We start from the raw sequence: 21,761 nt of genomic DNA, 5'->3' as shown, positions 1-21,761 counted from the left end.
GATGTAGTATTTCTAGTATTTCTTCATTTACATCAAAGCTAAGCTGGTGTCATAAAAAATCTGACATACATAGGTCCACACTGAACCCAAGTAAAAAATGGAAAAATTGTGCAAGGACAGAACAAAGCAGCAGTTGGGAATGATATAAAACAATTCAGAAAGTATCAGTTAATACTGGTAAAATTCTTTGGAAAATAGTCTTTACATTCACACAATTTTGACAAAATCTTTAGCTTCTGGCTTACTTGACTCACTATAACTTAAATGTGTGTTTCTGAATAGAACCATGAAAAGAACAGTTCAGATTATTAAAGATGTGCATGGTGAATAAGAGATCAGGAGGAAACACAAGTATCAGAAGCTAGTATCCCTGTGTGGGGAAAAAAAAAAAGGGCAACAGTACATAGTTGAAAAAATCAAAATGAAATATGTAAATGATTTGAATTGAAATGGAGAATTTCTCAAGAAGATGTAGGTTTCCTAAAAATATGAGGCAGTTTAATGTAGTGTCAGAGATGAAGCATTCCAAGTGATTTAAAATGTGGTTTTGGGGACCACCCTTAGGGATGAAAATCAGAAGTATTCCAAGAAGGTAATTAACAAAATTTATCAGAGTAAATTCCATCAACAGCAATTAGATTTGCTGGTCAGGATGCAACTTCTTAATCTACAAGTTCCTATATCAGTAACAAACTGTGGGAGACTAATAACAGGAATCATCCCTCCAAACTTGATAGAACCCGTCAACTTCTGCATCTGACATACAAAATCAGTACTGGAAAAAAATATGCTTTTCACAGTAACTGTTTGATGCAGGATTCACCTGTAGTGGTAACAGTATTCTACATTTAGTGCTTTTACAATGTGTCAGAAGTCTGAAATAGGAATTCTAGTGAATTGTTTTTGAACAAGCACACTGTCAGTGAGATCACGTTCACCGTGCTTTCTTCATCGTTGTAGATTCAAATAGGAATTCATAACTTTCTTGTTTCAAAGATGAATGTGAAAAATCAGCTTATGAATAAATTCAGATCAGAAGCTGTGGAGAATTTTACTCAATTTTTCTGGAAGATATTAAAAAAAACTATTTAACTTTGGTTTTAATTTCCACTGCAGTTTCTAACCATTTTATCAATTTAAATAGATTTAGCTGCCTATATAAATGTTTACTCCACTCTAGCTCTACAAGTAGTATTCAACTAGAGAAAAAACAAAAGTGTTGGTTAATAACTTGTTGAATTATTAATCTGCATGTCAATATACTGAAATTTCTGGGAATAACTGATTATGCAAGGAAGTCTAGGCTTTCATAACTTCAAAAACATTCAAAATGAAATTTAGGCTTTAGATTCATCGTACCTTTTCTCCCTCAGATAACACAGCTTCAAAACAGGTGTATTTTCTTTCTGCTAAAATTAGCATATCAGCAATAAAAGCCAAGAGAGAATCAAAAATTGATTGTTTTTGAAGTACATAAATTCAGATGCATATAAATGAATGCAACCACTGTTCTGATGATTTTATCTACATTATCTTTAAGACGACACACAAAATCAACCCACAGTATTTCTCAGGCTCAAATCAAATATTTATTTTTACATAGAATTAGCCCCTAATAAACCAAAGTTCCTGTTTTCTGGCCTACTCTCCATATCTTTATGGCACTGCTCAATACGGACCCAGTGCCATTAAGAATACCTTCTAAGGATGTAGTTCTGTTCCCTGAAGACTGGTTTCAGGTCTGGAGGCATACCATACTACTGCCATAGAGGTAACAGTTCCATAATTAGATGAATCTGTTGGGCAGCCCAAAGAAAGTTCATGTTGCTTTTTTTTTTTTTTAAAGGGGGAAGTGAAACAGACAGATTGAAACTCATCCACTTTATAGATGCCATTTGACTTTATCACCTAGATTTCAGTGGGACTTCTCCAAAGCACAGCAAACAACCTGTTGCTACAGTTAGAGAGTTCACTGGGACACAGATCATGAGGCCAGAATCATTCTGCTTTCTTGAAATTCAAGCTTATGTATCTGGTGATGTATAAGAGTTTTAGTTACAAAAAACGTGATGCAATTCCTCTCATAAAAATGGAGTGCCTGCGTCACTCAACATTTGATTTGCTGCTACTGCCAAAGGCAGAAAATAATAAATGCCAGAGAGGAATCAACACAGATCCTTCATTTAATCATCTTTATTCAGCCTTGTAACCAGCAGCAAAGGTTGCAAATATTAAGGTGAGGCACCACAACAAACTATCAAAATTGGGCAGAAAGCAACAGGGAGAGGTTCCCTGATGGTCAAATGGCTTAACCTGCTCAGTTTCTGCTGCTTCATTTTCCCCAACAAGGAATGCAAAAGCAGGCTGACTACCTCTAAAAGGAAAGTGAAAGCATACATCCTTACAACTTGGAGGTGTATTTCTAGAATCTGTGACACTCGTGACAAGTATGCTTTCAATTATTATGTAGGTGAATCTGTACGCTAAGTGTCCTTCCATTTCTTTTTTAGCTACAAATGGAAACTGTCAGACCTTTCCAAAGAATTGTGAGAAGACAGTCTTCACTCAAGGTATGAGGCAAACAAGCCTAGTTTCATTCACCTCTCCTTAGAAGCTTAAAAGCTATGCTCTTCTTCAGGATCTGGTGACCAAAAACGTACGAACTTGATCTACCTTATTTTACATGGCCCCAGTGTGGAGGGAAGATTTTAGCATATCAGTCTCTTACATGTGACTTAGAAGAAGAAACTGACCCAGTACACCTCCTGACACACTCAAGGACTCTCAGAAATTAACTGAGGAGAGATAAAACGCAATGCTGAGAGCACTAGTCACACACCTCTAACACTAAAAATAAGTGAAGTTGCAAGAGTACCTGCTAGTCTTTGAATTCCTTTTCTCTTCTAAGAGAAAACTTGAATATTAGTAGAGGTATCCTGTGATTAAATCAACTGAGGATCATATCATGTTACATAGATGCTGGAGGTGATTTTCAATGAATCCATCAAATATCTTCATCATTTGACTAATACTCAAAGGAACTGAAAACACAGTTCCAAAGACTGAAAAAGATTTTGCAAAGACAAATTCCTACTGTTTTAAAATTAAGTAACAAGGCAAACTTTCAGTCATCACAGAAATGTAAACTTGGACTATCATTATAAAGACAGAAAAGAGAGAGATGGAAAAGGCTGAGAGCAAATGGACAAACATGTCCTACCACTCAGCAAAGTTGTCAGACAAGAGATGGTGGGAGGAAGAATTGATGAACTGTCACAGTATGACAAATAAGACCTCTGTTGGATGTATTGATTCTGAACAGAGAATGACTCATGGATCTACTCAATTTTCACTTCATTTGAAGACACTAAAGTACTTGAACAAATCACAGATGCTGCCAAACAAGTCAACAAAAAAAACAGTTTTCCATGCATGACTTGATTTGGGGCAAATTCATTAATAAATGCTTGTTTTGCAGGACAGCTCATACAGAAGTGCTTATGTTTTATAACAAGTATCACTGTCTCGCTAAATCTCATACACATGTAGTACACTAGAAATTAATTAGACTTAATTACTGGGAATTAACTAGACTTAATTACTGGGAAAAGTTCCTAAATGACAATCTAGGTACATTAGTACCTGAATTTGTCTACTATGTGTAAGCATACTTCTTTCATTCTTTGACCTCCAAATACATTCAGTACATCAGACACGCGAGAGAAAATTTTGCTTGTAGTTTAACTCAAATACTGTAAGTTCCAATAGCTTTTTTTTTTTTCCCCTTACATCATGGTGCAAGAGAATTCAAAGAAACAAAGTTATACTCCAAAACTGACTGGAGTTAATAATGATGGGTTACTGCATCCCTGTACTTTTCCTCCTCTTTTTTTCCCCACTTTAAGAGCTGTATTTTTAATCTTCATACATGAAGAAAGAGCCTAGACATTGTGAATAAGGTTCATATCAAAACAATAGTTCTGAGCTGAATTCACAAAGAATAATTCTTTAAAGTATTTCAATTCCATAGTCTTTTCTTTTTTTTTTAATAAATTTAAAAATTAATAAATGTAAAATTTAATAAGACTATTCACTATTTGCCTGTAGGCTAGCATCCTTCATCCTGTTTTACTTCTCTATTCCAGTGGAAGTCTTCCCACTGTCAGCTTTCCCTTACAGGGTGCAACCTCTTTCTTCTCTTTCTTTTCCATGCTGCCAAGGACGGAGAGCACAGGTATAACTAACACAAAACCACTGGAACAACTAAAACTGTAATACTACATTCAAACTTTGACAAAATTTGAAAACTAATTAACATGAAAAATAAATGCGGTAACCAGTGATTGTTAGTCATACAACCTTTCTCCTGTTGTTAAACCTCCATTCAGCAAGTTTGCTATTTCCCCCTAGCAGAGAGAGGAAGTATCTACCAGGTAAATCTCAACTCTCTGCCTGTCCTAGAGCTGCCCCCAACAGGAACAGTCACAGCTTTTTTTCCTGTGGAAGGCTGTGAGAGATGCAGAAAGGCAGTTTTGGTGGTTCTTCCTCCCAGCTGCTGCTGTGGGGAGGAGGTGTGGTAGAACTGGCTGCCAACTGCTGCCACCAGGCTGGGATGAGAGGGGAATAGCAAGAGTCTGGCTTTGTCAGCTGTTGTACAAGCCTACTGTAGTTTGCATGGGAATTATATGAACTTGTGTAGTCCATTTACAGAAATTCCAATTAAGTTTGGAAGCAACCACTTTGAACTCCATGCCAAGAGCAAGAACTATTCCTTTGTGCTTAATGAACTCAATCTGGAAGTATTTTACCAATCTTTCAGATGTCTGAGTTCAATACAGAGATCAGAGTAAAAAGCTAGGGTTGATCAGGCCTAAGTGGCTGAACTGTTTGAAGAACGGAATTGTGAGTTTGCTTTGATCTATTCCAGCACACATTTGAAACGTGTCTATGTATGTATATTTTTTTTTTTCATATATATTCAGTTATGTCAAAGACCAGCTGGGTACAGCTATGAGGGGAGATGGCTGCATACCTCATTTACAACAAACTAATTTAGATGTAAATTAAAAATAGTGAAGTCCTTTCCACATCATGCTTGCTTCCTACCTCTTACCTCCTGCTCCTACAATCCAGAAATAGTTGGAAAGAGCTCAGCAGAGCTTCCACACTCCCCTGCCACAAGGGAAGTGGGATGCTTCAGAGCCTTGGTATCCCTGCATGCAGTTAGATTCCCCTCACTTCTAGGGAATACTACAAAAAACTGATAAACCAGAAAAAGTGCATTTAAAATTATGCAACATTTTTGTTTAACAAAAGAACTGCGCAGCTAATGTGTGGAAATTCCCTCTCTTGACCTTTACAAGGTGAAAGGCAGAAGCACTGTAGGGAGTCAGGGCAGCAAGGGACAGGGAATTCCAACTGATATTGTGTTAGCTGAGGATTTATGTCATTAGATACATCTGGATTAACTTAAAGTCACAACACAGCCCCAGTGACCTTTGCTTAGTCAAACAGCAAGGCTTTTTCAGTTTCTATTGCAAAAATGGTAGTTTATAAACTGTGACTGACTCATCAAGGCAAAGACATCAGGAGCAGTCTTAAACAGGAAGAAAATATAATCCACAGAAGACTGCAAGAAATACGTGACTCAACTATTTCACACTTTATGGGATTCTGTTTCTGCTGCTTGGATTAGCAGAATAATTTCCACTCTATCATACCTTTTAATTAGAATTAATTTTAATGTCTAATTTAAAGTGATAAGCTAAGTTGCAAAGGGTTGAAAAGAGGTACTGCTAATACCTAGCGTGGCAGTTTTATAGTGACTGCCTTCAAAAGACATCTTCTCAACGTTCTATTCCTCTACAAATTGTTTGACCCCACCCTCATGCTCTCTCCTCTTTTGTCAGTAATTGATGCAGCTGCATAGTGATGTGCATCAGGAAAAACAGCTCTAGTTTAAAAATCAACCTGGCCAAAAAAAAAAAAAAAAAGATTATAATTACAAAGAGACCATAACGTGTAATAGAGAAATTACCACAGAATATTCCTGTAAATCTGCTAAGTCGGTAAGATTCATCATGCTCTGTTAAGTGCTGGTTGTGAAAACTGAAGGTCCCCGTGGCTTCTGGAAGTCACATATCTCATTCTATAGAACACCGGAATACTTTTGGGATTAAATGAGTAAAAATCATTCCTTCAAGTTCTGCTGTTTTGTCTTTTCTTCTCATCCCACAAACAAGATACTTGTGTCTTCCCCACATACCCAGCCACCTTCCAGGATGCTTACAAAATGCATAAGTGGAATTACAAATATTATTTGTTTGAAAAACAAAGTAGTACTTTTACCAATGTTTTCTAATTTCAGTAATCTCACTAAGAGTTAGCTAGTTGTTCTTCAGCACCACATTCACATTTCCTACAACTAAATCTAAAAATGGCACAGTATTTTTTGTTAAATTTAAATAAAGACAAGAAAGCATCAAAATTGCCACATAGATTTTATGCCACCTCCCACATTTGACAGTGACTTATATTCCGGTATTCTCTCTAAATTGTGTTACAAGTGGTACAAAAAGCCAACAGTTTACACATACGCTTACAGAGAACAACAATCTCATTTGCTCTCCTACCCATCATAGCATATTCCTTGTAGGCTGGAAACCGATTTACCATGCAGCATCCTGACTAACTTGGACAGATGCTGTAGTAAACCCCTGAGAAGAGCATAGATGATTCCCACCTGGAGATGTAAAATAATTTAACTTTTTCCAAATAAAACACATTGTGTTGTCCAGCTTTTAACACAAGTTCTTGGAAATATGCTCCTGTACTATCATTTCTCAGGACAAGCACAGAAGGTCTAAACCACAGAAGCACTAAAGAGTCACAACACGCTCCTCTAAATCGGCCATTCTTGCCGTGCTGGACATCCAGTTCGACCTCAGCAGCCTTCACTGTCAACTTTATCCTTCCCACTTCCTTCAACCTTTCTTGCATGTATTTCTTCATTTCATATTCTCAGTTCTGCCCTTTGAGCCCCAGACCTGCTACTCTGTACCTTCCCAGTCAGCTGTTTCTGCTGTGATGATGGCAGCCTCCAGCAAGGTAGTGGCATCACGAGCCCCCAAAGGGCAGCCTGCAGCCAGATCAACAGTCCTGCAAAGTTGGCCTGTCTTTCCCTTATCCAGAGGCAAAGTTTGGAGGCAGAAGAAAGAGTTGCACTGTTCTGCATTGCTCATTCTTTTCCTTCTTTTCCTCTGTTTAACAGTTGCTGTCCTGTTATGCAAGGCAGAAAGCATACATACTCTCCTAATTTGTAAGTACCTAGGACTTATGAGGAATTCAACCTGTACCAACACAGAATCATCTAAATGGAAAGCTGATGTCTCCATATTGCCCTCCTGGAGCTGCCTGGCATGGCAGATCCTAATGTCTTTCCAACAAACACAGGAGAAGCCAGGAAGGAAAACGTAGCTTATGCTGCTCAACATGCCAATATCTCCTAGAAAGACTTCTGATCAGAAATCAGCAGTAACCAATTTGACTCTTCACCCCATTGCCTACAATCACACAGACTGGAGGGGTTGGAAGGGAGCTCTATAGAAATCAAGTCCAAACACCACTATGAAATCACAATAGATCACACAGGAAGGAGTCCAGGCAAGCCTTGAATATCTTCAGAGAGTTCACTGAATACTCAGGACTTCATTCAGAGCTCCCACACTGGTACAGGCATGAACCAATGCTGGACATCAACAAGCCAACAGTTCATTTCTCTTCCCTCCTTGACAGCATGAATCTGTCTTTATAGGTCTAAAAATACTGTGCCACTGCACACTGCCTGGGAATCTTCTCAGGTAATCAACTCTTCCCCATGTTCCCATACAGACTTGTAAACTTCCTTTTCTATTTTCACACTAAGGAAAGTACCCTTTTCATGAGCCAGAGTCTCATGAAACTTCACCACAGCTCTCAGACATCTTTCAGCAGGTTTATCTAGCTCCTAGCTCAACCACTTTTATCTCTATATGTGAGAGGATATCCTGCCTCTTCTGAATAGTTTTAAAGTAGTTCTAAGAACTAAACTGCTTTTCTTGTAATTGCTAGAAGTAAATTAAACTTTCAAATTCTTTGTAAAGTTTGGCTTTGGAAGACATACCCCAAGTTGGAAGGAAACCATAAGAAACACTGAGTCTGACTTCTGGCTCCCAAAAATCAAAACATACATCCGACAGTGTTGTCCAGACACTTCTTCAACTCTGACAGCTCAGTGTCAAGACCACTGCCCTGGGAAACCCGTTCTATACCCATCACCCTCTGGTAAAGAACCTTTCCCTAACCCCCCAGTCTGACCCTTTAATGACACAGCACCATGCCATCCTTTGGGTACTGTTAGCAACTGCTGTAGCAGAGCTCAGTGCTGCCCTCCACTCCCTGTGAGGAGCTGCAGCAACGACGCTTCCCCTCAGCTCTGGGGTGAACAAACCATGAGACCTCAGCTGCTCCTCATATGTCATCCCCTCTAGAACCTTCACCATCTTCCTAGCTCTCTTTTGGATGGTCTCTAATAGTTTTATTTCCCATAATTACTAATTTAAAATAGATCTTGAGTGGGACAAAAGCAACAACAATAAAAAACATGAAGCCATTTCTTAGTGAAATACTAAAAAAGGAGTATCAAGAATTCTCAAAAATGGGCACTGGTAAAGAGACAGGATTATCCTAAAAATCACCAAAGTGGAAAAAAATGAAGATTGTTTGCCCCTTGCTTCTACAGGACTCAAATGCTTAAGACAACAGAAACCAAAATGAAATTGAAACTTGTACAGGATACAGTTTGAAATAAGAGTTATTTCAATATATGAGCATAACTGTACTAGACCAAGTCCTCTATATAGTACATTTATTCTGTTCCCTATTATGAAAACAGATACAATATATGTCCTAATAAAGTTAGGCCTATCTCTGAGCATGACACACTAAAGGAAATTCAGGTATGATTTTATTTGACTAATACAGTCAAATATGTAAGAACCACCATCTTTCATCTAATTGTTTTAATCTGCAAAGTCTAGATAGTCTTTGAATTTCACTGTAATATGTGCTACAAAAATGTTTGCTCATTTTCTCAAGAGGGTAAGTAATAATGGGGCACTAATTGTTCTGCCATCAGCCTAAGCATACACATAATCCTTAATTAATATTTAACCAGCACTTACATTTTCACACTGCACCTTTCTGGGCATTATATGGGAAATATTGAGTCCATCAATAACGATATCGAATGGAAGTCGATTTTCCACAAATGTTTGAAAGGCTTCAAATTCCTGAAATAAATCAACAAAAGGATATGGGAAATAGTAGGTTTCATTCAATAAAAATAGTTTTCATTCAATTTTTATTATAAAAAACAATCAATCAAAGAAGCCTCCACTAAATCTCTCAATTTTCTTACTTGCATATTTGAAAAAACAACAACACAGGCAGAAAAACTTTCAGAAGACATAAATGTTTCACTGGATAGTTTTGACATACTTTTAAATTACATTACTATTGAAAACCAGAACTTTGCAGTCGTCCAGATTTTAACAATTATAATCTGCATCACACACTTTTATAAGGATGCATGTTACAGTCCTTTTTACAGAACAGCTTCAAAATAAAGCAAATTTACACCCCAAGAGACTGTGACACTATCACTAATGTTTCCAAACATAAAATAAGCAGCATTCTTAATTTCTCTGTAAGAATCTTGAAATCACCAAATGCTAGTCTCTGAATAACAGATTTGTATTTACATAAGCATTCATTTACAAGCACAGGCCTTTGTTTCCTAAAGATACAGTTTCAAGTCTAACAAACCAATGAATTCCTTATTATAACAGAAACATAACACAGTGCAAACAAACAGCATCAATCCTGGGTGGTATTGGTTTGTTATTTTTCTTTCCTCCTACAGAAGGAAAATCACAATTGCTTTATGCCCGAGATCCCAAAGGAAGAGAGTAGAAAGTTTCAATAAAGCCTTCATGAATCTGTGACTTTATTTTTAAGACTTAGTGTTTTTAGCAGACACCTGCATTACATTTCAATCTCATGTTTCTGACTGATTTTAATAGAATTGTCAACCGTAACCCATCTAGGTGAGCAGTTCCTAACAGGCTCTTCTGTTAAAGATAAAGCCTATTTCTTGGGAAATAGAGGTTTCAGTCTAAAGCTACAAATAATCTCACAGGAACTCACAACAATCACAAATCTAATCTCTGCTGCTAGGAATTCAAGAACCACTCCTCCAACCTTCATTTCTCCTGTGTATCCACATAGCCATATACGGATCTAAAGAACTATAAGCCGTGTCCACCACACGAAAACAAAAACGTGCACATACAATAAAAAACAGCACATACAATTCTTTCTTCAGGAAAGAAGCAAAATAAAGAATGCATCTGCTCAAAAAGCATACTGCTGTCAGGCAGCAACATACGATCACCAACTTCAAATTTAGTTGGAATGTTTATGACAAATTATAATACAAAAAGGATTACTTGTATTAAGAGCACAAACAGACCAAGTGAGATAAGAATGCCTCATTCAGACATTAAAATTTCAGGTATAAATTCTAAGTGAACAGACCTGTACCAATCAAAAGCACACTGGTAAAAACATAGACAACGTGGCTCAGCCTGGTATCACCAGAATCAACTGCCTTTCAGGGGATCTTTTTACTTTTCCACAGCTAAAATAAATATCATTTAGAAAGAATAAGAAATAAGGCAAGAAAGCTATAACCACTAACAAACTGTTGACACCTGTAAAGTGTTTCTCCCCTCCCAATCTCCAGACATTCTATATAGATAAATAAATATTTCCATTGCCATCTGAGGGACAGGGACAGGGACATCAAGACTCAGATAGGACATCACTAGCAATGGCATTGGAGAGGGGTGGGGAACAGGAAGATAGGCAATTGAGGTAAAAAAAGATTCCTGGCTTCCCATCAGAACTCCTCATGGTTCAAAATAAGGCAAGTCGTTGCTGCAACAATGGACAGCTGTCTGAAATGAGAAGAGTAAAAAGAAGGAAACAGAAAGAAAAAAGGCAAAATAGGAAAGCCTGGGGACAAAGATAAGAAAAGACAAAGAGGAAGCAAATGAAAATACATGGGAAACACTCCAACAGGGCATTATTTTTCCAGTGCCAACAAATACCAATGTTACTGGGAGCAACACTAACAGTCAAGTAGATGTTTTTAGAAAACATGGTGTACATGTAATCTTGTCTTTCAGGGCTCCATTCCCTACAAAATAAACACTTAGTGAAGACTTTTCACAGGGGTATTTTATTTCAAGTGACAATAGCTACAGAGCAGTTCCTTAAGCAAGTGGATCACCCCAATGGCAGAGAGTTTTGTCAAGGAAGCACTGCAGCACAGGCACTGGAAGAGCCACAGAGGAGCTGAGTGTTCTCTCCACACCCTGTGCTTTGCTCTTCCTCCTCTCCCAGAGGGGCAGATGGAGCAGCACCTTTCATAAGCCAACTTTGGCTCTCTGTGGTTCACTTTCAGAGCAGGAAAGAAGCTGCATCCTGTATGGTCACTCTCTCAGCCACCCCACCCCACCACCTCTCTCTCCAACCTCAAAGGCCTGTTTTGGTGTGTTGCCAGCAGCCTCCAGATCTGCACTGTTCTTATGCCTCATTACCAGTAATCTATGCAATACAGCATATAAGAGCATATGAGAAAACACTCCCAATACCAGGAGACAATGTAATACAGTTGGAAGAGAAGGCTTGCTGCCACAGGAGATTTAGTCACACAAGCAGAAGTGAGGAGTTAACATTAGAATAAGTGCAGAAGACAAAAGGCCAAATTCACATCCCCAAATTCAGAAGACTACAATGATAAGCCTCAGAGAGACTAGAAAAACCCCAAGAATCTGTTCATTTTCTCCATTCCATCTATGTTTCCCCAGCAACACAGAAGATTACTCCTTTCCTTTCAGGAAAACAAAACAAAATAGCCAATTACCTAAAAGAACCACATAGAAGATAACTCAGATCTCCTTCTCTGAACAAAAGAGAGGGATGCCATCCAGGGAGACCTGGACATGCTCAAAAAGTGGGCACATGAGAATCTAATGGGGTTCAACAAGGCCAAGTGCAAGGTGTTACACTTGGGTTGAGGCAATCCCAGATATCAGTACAGACTGGGAGAAGAACTCATGGAGAGCAGCCCTGTTGAGAAGGGCTCAGGGGTCCTGTTGAACAAATAGCTGGACACAAGCCAGCAGTGTGCCCTTGCAGCCCAGAAGGCCAACAGTATTCTGGACTGCATCTAAAGATGGGTGGTCAGCAGGATGAAGGAGGTGATTGCCCTCTTTACTCCTGCAGTACTGCGCTCAGGCTTGGGGCCCCTGCATAGAGGAAGGATGTGGAACTGTTAGAGTGGGTCCAGAGGAGGGCTACAAAGATGATCAGAGGGCTGGAGTGCCTCTCCTACAAAGAAAGGCTGAGGGAGATGAGCTTATTTAGCTTGGAGAAGAGAAGACTCTGGGGAGATCTCATTATGGCCTTCCAGTACTTGAAGGAAGCTTACAAGCAGGAGGGGGACTGATTTTTTACATAGTCTGATAGCAACAAGACAAAGGGCAATGGGTTTAAACTGAAAAAGGGGAGATTGAAGCTAGATACTAGAAAGAAGATTTTTACTTTGCAGGTGGTGAAGCACTGGAACAGGCTGTCCAGAGAAGTTGTGGACTGCCCATCTCTGGAGGCATTCAAGGCCAGATTGGATGGGACACTAGGCAGCCTGATCTAGTGGTAGGCAACCCTGTCCATGGCGGGGGTTAGAATCATAACCTTTTACAGTCCACTCCAACCACATGATCAATGTGACTCTATGAAAGAGAGTCTAAGTTGTCAGATTTCCCATCCTCTCCAGGCTTAGGGAAGGGAAAAGAGCAAACTCTGGGAATTAGCAGCAGGCTACACCATCCGAATGCAGTACAAAGGGTTATTCAAACACACAAGCACTGACCTACATTAGAAGAGATACAGTATAAAAATTGAAAGATGCTGATCTTCCAAAGATCAAGAATTGTCTGGGCTTTATCCAACTGTTACTTACAGCTACAGTAATCAAGAGATGATTCACCCATAATTCTCTCAAGACATTCCCCTCACTAACCATCTGGAAAAAGAAATTGAAGATCTTCCTTATGAAATGTAATTAAACAGAGCACAGCTGCAGCTAAGCTACAACCTATCAAGAGAAGCCAGACACAAAATTCACCAGTACAGTACAGTAATGACATGAGGGCCAATTTAGACAAAAGAAATTGTGCTATTCAAACAAGCTTCTCCTTCCTTCCACACTGAGAACCTCATCTGCATGCAGCAGTGTTTGCCAGAAGGGAGATAATGAACACAGGAAGACCAAAAGGAACATTTAGATGAAGGTGTCCTGCTGAACACAACAGGGTACACTCCTGTAAAACCCTGCAGGACACCAACAAGTAGCAGAATATCTCTCTTCACATACAAGGACACTCAAACAAACACTAGACACTACACCAATTTCTAACTTGTGTTCATCTCAAGAAGCTGCTGAGGAAAAGTTTATCTTAATGCAAGGGAGCTACAGAAAAGTACCACAATAAGCTGTACAGCAATTCCATCATACTTGCTGCCAGATGTTTTGCAGCAGTCTGTGTACTTGATGAGCATGCCTCACTGCAGCAGGACTGTGGAGAGCCTACAGAAGGGAGGTTCCAGTCATAGCCTCTTAGATACTATGTTCAAAAGAAAAGGGAACTGGAAAAAGAATACACTCAATTTCATTCACTGTCTGGCTGGGAATACAGGGAAATGCTAACTACACAGTCAGCAGAAGTGATTCACAGCCATTTCTATTAAGAGAGCTTATGTTTGCAAATGGATATGGCAGTGACTACATCAGTTCTTCACTAAGTCAGCCATAAAAATCCATCGTGGAATTTATCCTTACACAAAGAAGGCATTTGAAATATTTGTTTGATTATCCACTAGCATTTGGGTGGCCAAAATCCATTCATACTTCAGCAATAGCACAAAGTGAATTCAAATTTTTAGGTACTCCACACCATCTGGATGTCCCATGCTCTCTTTCACCATCTTTTTCTTTTTTTCACCGGCACGCACTGATGCTAACACAGAAATAGGCATTTCTACCTTTTCCCTTCCCTCAGCCACTCATTCCTAACTCTCGTCTACCTATGCAAACAAGTTTGCTGGAGCAACAAGGAAGACAGAAGCAGATTAAGAACTTACCTCACATGAGCTGAGTCAACGGAACAGCCTGGTTCCCCTGCTTAGGTCAGTCTGTATTGCACAGCAGCAGACAGCACAGATTAGGGGTGAGGCCAAGAGCAATTGAGGCTACTGTAATCATCAGGTAGCACTGACTAGGCTAACTTACAGCACTATGAAACTACAGAATTTTATGAGATTTTCAGTATCTCTCTATCTAAGACACCGGGTGAAAGCTTAAGACCACAGGAAGGTTAGATCTTTTTTTTTTTTTTTTTGCTCAAGTCTAAATAGAAAATATCTGGGCAATCAAAAATAAAAATCAGTCTTTCAAATTCACCAAGCCAAAATGCCCACTGATCTAAATGCTAAAACAAAGTAATGTAGCATGCAAAGAAGATACACGGATACACAAGCAAATCCACAGGGGAATTTTAATAGTAGAAAGGCCTTTCAGTTCATACAAATGCATGGAATTTGAAGGAAAAAAGAAAGAAAAAAAAAAAGAAAACCCTACCAAAAGGTATCAAAACCACTGCAGAAACAAGAGTTTGTCACTTTTACACAATAAAACCTGTGCTCATTCATAAGGAATGGTAGAGACACTATAAGATACGTGTAAGAACAGAACTGCAGTTACTGATGCATCATTTTCCAGAAACATTCGTAATTCTAAGCTTTGAACAAAAGAAAAATCAGTCCTTTCTCCACAATGAATGGCAATATACGCAAGTGCAACGAAAGAGCAAATTACATTGAACAGAATGTTATACTGCACTTAAATATTATGCAACTCTATCCTAAGCATCAAGCAGGGCATTTTTCAATACTGTGAGAGCAGTTTTTAGAGAACTGAAAACACTCACTTTTTATCAGTTTCATAAAACACAAAGTGGTGTAGGCTGCTTTGTTTTTGGCAGCGTTTCCTGGTATCAGAAGAAAAACACAGGAATAGGCGTTAGTGCGTGAGACACAGAATCCAGCTGTCAAGTTGAAATCCAGACAGTTTTTTAAGGTGTTCTTTGTTGCAACTGCTGGAGTACCCTTAAGTCTGCTGTTGTTATGCCTGAAGGCTTTAAATATTTCCCCCTCTAGTTTCAAAGCTTGGAAATCCCCTTCGAACCATTGTAAGCAGGAAGGCTTTTCTCAGTAATGTGTATGGTATCACTATGTACTCTGGATTAAATACGATTTGTTTGTCCTCTATTATTACGCTTGCAAAGTTAAAAAATAATGCAAGAGGTTCAAAGTACTGTGGCTGTAACCTCCAGAGACACTGTCACAAACAAGAAGGATCCCAGCAGCAAAGAGCAGGCAGGCAGACAGCCAGGCTGAGGTGAGCTGCGTGTTGCCAGCTCATGCTCCTGCGTCAGCAGCAGGCAGTGCTGCTGCAGGACTTGCTGCTGCCTGATATGAGTCAATCCCACCGCCACGAGTGCCCATGCAGAGCACTTCCTGAGTACACTGACAATGGAGAGAGAACAAGCAGTTCGTGCTGCTGCCCTCAGTGAAAAAAAATAACCCTCAGCTTTGCAATGCTGTCATCTTACATGAATTTGAATCCCGAGTAATACTGTAACAGGCATTATACAAAGACAGCGGGACAATATAAAAGCACGACAAGTACATGAGGCCAGCAAGCATTCATTTAGACAGTCCATAATCTCCATGTGGAAAGATGTCACATGAAGATCAGACAGCCAAATATACCCCCGTGCTGCTGTCTGCTATGCTGGTGCAAATGTTTGTAGCAAATCTAAGCAAGCAACTCATCTAGCTGAAAAAAGGTGAAAAGTCATCCAAGGCAAAACACAACCTTATTCTGCAATCTAGCCAAATCCCCTGCTCACTATGGGGACACGCTCACCTTCTTTCTCCCTTGGCACACTTGAAGGGGACACAAGTGAGCAGCTGGGAGGGTGGTGAGGCCAGTTACACTAGTTTGAAAAGCACGCTGCCACCAACTGCACGTTGAGTAATATTTGCAATCTCAATAGAAACAGCAGCAACTCAAGGGGCTGAATGGCACCAAACGTTCTGCCCTTATATTTCTGGAAACAACCCAGAGAATTATAAAACCTATGCACCCAGCATCTGTACACTGTAATAAGATTAAACTGACAATTAAAAACAGTACAAAACATTTGGAATACTATGATCTGTTGGAGTTAGATGTGCATACCTTTTGCAAAGGAGTATTTAAAAAAATATTTCCACATATCTATACAAAAGGTAAAAGAAAACCAGGAAACAGTAGTTAGATTTCAAAAACAAAAAAAAAAACCTGACAACTTCATAAAAGGCTACTAGAACACTGAGCTAGCTATAGCATCTTAAAAATGCAGAACAGAAAAAACAAAGGGTTGTGCCAAAAAATTAGCATCATCTTCCAAACTTCTGTACTAATTTCCATATACATAAAATGCTTTACAGGTATTTAGAAAAGAGAATGGCTAAGAAGCCAAATCAGTAACCATTACAAAAGAAAATTAAACTTAACATAAAAGGGAAGAAATGATGCACGCCATAGGAAAAAAGTATCCTTATATTTTACACATTTCTGGAGAAACTGCATTGACTTAAAGGATCATAATGCGTAATGAAAATATCTGCTTGAACTGTTGCTGTTCTAAAACAAAGCTAATTAAATCTTCAGAAATAAGGCACCAGATAGATAACATGAAATTATTATAACCTGTTATGCTATCCTAATTATCATAAATTACAATGCCACCTTCTGCAATATCAGAAAACTCTGGCTTTGACCACAGCTGGAAAGCAGCTCCTCAGGTTTGAAGTAGCTTTGGTGATGGATCAAACAATGAAATGGTGAAGGACCACTCAATAATGCCCAAGTTAAAGGGGTAACCTTGTAAACTGTGTGAAACCAACACGTGTTCACATTAATTTTATTTTACAAGTACCATAAAAAATATTAGCAATATTCAAACGCAGAAAACACTTCAAAACTGCATCATGCCAGACTTCTCAAGAAACTTCTAAGTGGAATGGATGATCAACAAGTACCAGACTGTGTACTCAAGGAGTTCCTGATAAAATAATCTCCTTAAAATTTAGCTACTTAGCTAAGTCAGACTAGTTTAACTCTTCGGTGAAAATTTACTGTTCTAATTTTATGTTTATAGATCTATCTGCATCTGTTGAATGAACAGGAAAATAACCTAACAAGCAGGAAAAAAAAAAAGCACTTTATCTTAATAAAGGTATATAAGGTATATATACCTTATATATAAGGTATATAAGGTATATAATAAAGGTAATAAGGTATGACATTCTAAAACTTCAGTGGATTCTTCCTGTTTCTTCTTACATGTACTAGATAATGAAAGAAAGATTCAGGTCTGAGAAAAATCACTGCATCATCAAAGCAACTTTGTATGTTGCTTAGCAAGACCTCCAAATTACATACAGTGGAAATTGTGTATCATTAGCACCTATCTTTTAACCATGCAAAAAAGTTTTCAAAAAGATTTAAGATCAGAAACAGATTTTCCAACATGTATCATGTTAGGAGAATTTTCAAATACAGAGGTGATGAAGGAGTTGTTACAAAAAAAATAACTGTGGTGGACAACAAAACATTGGACTCTTTTACATTGAACTGGAAGATGGAAATGTAACTTTTTTTGCATGATGACCTATTTTTGCTGAACAATCAGTTAAAGACAGTGACCTGAACAAAATCTCAATCCATTCCTTGTCAAATGAATCAAGAAAAGGAAGAGTGGGCCACCCCAGAAGATCTGACCCAACTTCAAGAACATTCTCTAACAATGACATAACCAAGAGAAAGAAATACATGATAAATACGTTTTCATCGAGATCTATTCCTTGCTACTAAGGAAGCAGCTTAGCCTTTTCTACCAGAATAATCTCTGTGCTTCTGTTTACTTCCATTATAAATCAGGAGCATCCGCAGTAAGATGAGATGCAAGAAAAATAAGAAGCCTTAAAAAATTCCGGCTGCCTTTGTTTCTCAACACCCATTTTTCCACTCAGTCTTTCCTCTTCTCCCCCTTTTTTAAGTTCTCTCTGCTCTAGTCCTAAAAGACAATATCAAAGGAAGAGTCTAACATCCACCCTGAATTAAATGGAGGTAGGAAGACAGAACGTAAGCACGACAAGCCTGCAGCTTGGGCTGCAGTGTTCTCAGACTTTGTTCAGGAAGTCCAGTACTGGATTTATCTGAACATTCACCATAACTTTACCCATCTTTATTCTATGCTTAAGGGCCCTTACAAGTTTCAGTACTGGATCAAGCACTGAAGCTAGCTTTCTTACTAACCCCCAAATTAGGCTTTGTCCTACCAAAACACCACAACCAAAAGAAACCTGCAACTAAACCAGAGTCCCACTCAATCCAGCTCTGCTCTGTCCCTGCGGATCTTATAAGACCTAGCAGCAAACCTGCCTTATAATGCAACATAGGATACTGCTGCACCTCACTCTGACTGAGTCCAGCAGTCCGTACTTAGCAAAGAAGGAAAAAAAACATATTCAGCCCTATCTGCAGATGGATTCACAGGCCTAGCTGAATTAACCATTCTTTCTCCCGGAAAGGATCAGGCAAATTAGTCATGGCATCCAAGTGCAAGATAACCATAATCATCCGGGCATTTCAGAGCAGGTATGAGTAGCCAACCTCAAAAGCAGCCAACTTCATTAGGCTCACATGGGCCCACTTTTCTAGCTTCTCCAGGTCTCTCTGGGCTGCACCCTCTTCCCTCAGCATGTTGACCACACCACACAGTTTGCTGTTGCTGACAAACTTCTGGAGGGTGCACTCAGTCCCTCTGGGCTCAAAGGGCTTTGAGGCAAATCTTAGAGTTGGGAAACGCACACATCGAAGGAGAACCAATGCATTATACAAAAGCCATCAACTTAAATGTTAAGACAGAGAGATCTATTTTCAAAGCTTCACAAAATCAGCTGCAAGAATTACAGGTATATGAATGGGTCACTTTCTCTTCTCCTTCCGGACTACTACATTCTAAAAGAACACGTAAAACCCCCTTACACACCTAGACCAGACCTAGTGTGGGGACTATACATGCCCCAAATTCATCTCTTCCTGTCTTCCTCACAGCACATGCACATCTGCCAAGCACTTCTTTCCTCAGGCACATCAGCCCTTAACAGGAGTATGAAGTAGATACGAATAGGATGATATTACTGAACTATTTGAGAAACACCTGAGCATGAAAGTCATCCAGCAGGAGATGCTACTGTCTCTCAGTATACTGATTACACTATCTCCATCTCGATAGTATAGCTCCCAATTAAATGTAGCCAGAGTAAACAGCTGGAAGTATCGTATAGACCTTAATACAAAAGAGACAGCCTTGTTAAAATTGTTTTCTTCCTACACCACTTTGTAAGGCTGCAACTTGCTTGCAATCAGATCACCACCTAACATCCTAACAGCTTTTGGTAGATGTATATAAAGATTTGAACTTGTATTATCTACGTAATAGATATTTTCTCATTACAGATAATGTTTAATAGTTCAGGCAGGCCATCTTAAAAATATTTGTAAGTACTGTTCACTGCCATTCTTATGCATCACACTAAATTGTTTCATTTTCTTTGCTAGAAGTGTCTAATCACATAGTCTTTGGTTGTTTTTTTTTTTCTTTACGTACAGCATAACAGAGTACTTTCAGAGAGAGGATCCTCAATAAACTAAACCTTTGCTTTTCATTAAATACTCTGATTGCATTTATGCCTGAGAGGAGTAAAAGCAACAATAATGTTTCAAGAGCAAAACAAAAGAGTACACAGTGAAGAAAAAAGAAAATTCCAAATGTATTCCATAAAGCAATTTAAAGTGTTGTTGGAATAAAACTTTTCAGAGCTCAAAACTACTTAAACTGTTTCCCTGCTTAATCAGCAATGCACTGAAGAATATTAGTTTTTTAAAAAAAAAAAAAAAAAAAAAAAAAAAAAAAAAGGGAATAGAAAGCTGAAATGTTTACTATTAGTGGCTGCTACAAAAAAAAGCATGACTGACTGGAAAATGGAAAACACCCTCTCACATATACTTGCCTACACTGTACAGCCTTTTCACCTAGTTTCCCCTCTGGAAAACCCTGGCTGCAGGAGAAGTCACACAGTCTGGTATACCCAAAATGGGCAAGATATTTTCATTACCATGTCTGCTTTCAGAGTGCAAAGGCAACTAAAAAGTCCCAAAGTTATTTCTGGAAACCTCCAACACATCAAAACACCACTTTGCCTCTGCCACACATCCACGCTAAGCACTGGGAGAAAGCAGAATCAGCTGCACTGCCACCAGTAAACACACCCATTTTATCCCCATTCAATCTGCCTCTGGTACAGAACTGGACTGAGGTCAACTCTCAACAGCCATAAAGGTGGCCCTGGGGTGGTAAATGACAGAAATTCAGCTGTCACACAAGTCAGCAAAATCTGTGGGCATTAAAACTTGAAGTCATAGAATGACCTGAGTTGAAAGGGACCACAATAATTATCTAGTTTCAACTCCCCTGCTATGTCCAGGGATGGGGCATTTATAATCTCCTTCTTTGTTTCATTAGATTGCACTCATATGATCAATCAGGTCCTCACAGTGGTAACATGAATTGCCTTCCTAAATCTTTCTCACTCCAACCACTACTGTTAACAGGCTAGCTCTGAACACTTTCCACATTTGAAATTTTCAAGACAGCAGTCACCATATACAACACAAAGCTTTGTATAAACTGCTTAAGGAATCAAAGTTTTGTCACAGCTTTCTTTAATAAACCTACCTCAAACATAATTTTCATCTTTTCACAAAGGCTTTTAGAGAACAGGTGAAGTTAATTCTACAGCATGCAATAAAACACATCCTTTCATTTATCTTATATTACGGAACAACAGTAATCACCAAATACTTGCTAGTGAATTACTGCTACATTTTTAAAGATAATTTCACTCTCCTCTAAAATTCACAGCAGATCAGCCAGAAGTCCTGAACTGAGATGAATATCTGCACATAAATTAGAGGTCTGAACTGGCTTTAGGTACTATGAGCACCCTGACAGTTTCAATTTCCTTTAACTGTTACGCATGTATAAGGAAGAAAGCAGAAAGCCTTAAGCACTAAACCTGCTGAGTCTTTCCATATTTTCAAAATCCACATGGACCAGAGTTGCCACCTATGGCCAAATCACATCACTGCTTATAAGGTAATGCAAAACGACCCCACAATGTGGTGTGGGCTCCATCTAGCGGAGTTCAGCTTCATTCAGTACCACTAAGGCTGAACCTCTGCATAAGAAGAGTAATGAACAGAACTGCAACACACAATAGAGTATGGAAATCATGCCCCCTCAGATGTTTAAAACATCCTTTGAGAAAGCTTGATACTCTTGATGTATGCTGTAATTATAAAGATGAAAGTATATATTTAAAAATAAAAAACGTCAGAAAGAACCTAAAGGCTTGTTAAA

General features: G+C 38.8%; 1 protein-coding gene and 1 long non-coding RNA gene across 5 annotated transcripts in view; one reads left to right on the top strand and one right to left on the bottom strand.

Moving 5' to 3' along the window:
- PRORP (protein only RNase P catalytic subunit) overlaps positions 1-21,761 on the bottom strand; it is a 38,835-nt gene that overhangs the window by 13,105 nt on the left and 3,969 nt on the right. For all 3 annotated transcript variants that reach the window (XM_052696840.1, XM_052696839.1, XM_052696841.1), the window contains exon 5: positions 9,222-9,329. In XM_052696840.1, the coding sequence (XP_052552800.1) occupies positions 9,222-9,329 (108 nt within the window). The remainder of the gene's footprint in view (positions 1-9,221; positions 9,330-21,761) is intronic.
- LOC128087378 (uncharacterized) lies at positions 2,051-10,377 on the top strand. Of its 2 annotated transcripts, XR_008209811.1 has the most exons (4): positions 2,051-2,236; positions 2,511-2,570; positions 7,271-7,322; positions 9,965-10,377. It is a non-coding gene; the product is annotated as an uncharacterized LOC128087378 (long non-coding RNA). The 2 variants fall into 2 exon arrangements; XR_008209810.1 differs by lacking the exon at positions 9,965-10,377 and having other exon boundaries at positions 7,271-9,225.

This window comes from Tympanuchus pallidicinctus, unplaced genomic scaffold, assembly GCF_026119805.1.
Source record: "Tympanuchus pallidicinctus isolate F22 unplaced genomic scaffold, pur_lepc_1.0 scaffold3, whole genome shotgun sequence".
NCBI lineage: Eukaryota > Metazoa > Chordata > Aves > Galliformes > Phasianidae > Tympanuchus > Tympanuchus pallidicinctus.
The sequence above is the reverse complement of the archived record's forward strand: the minus strand, read 5'-3'. Positions and strand labels throughout refer to the sequence as shown.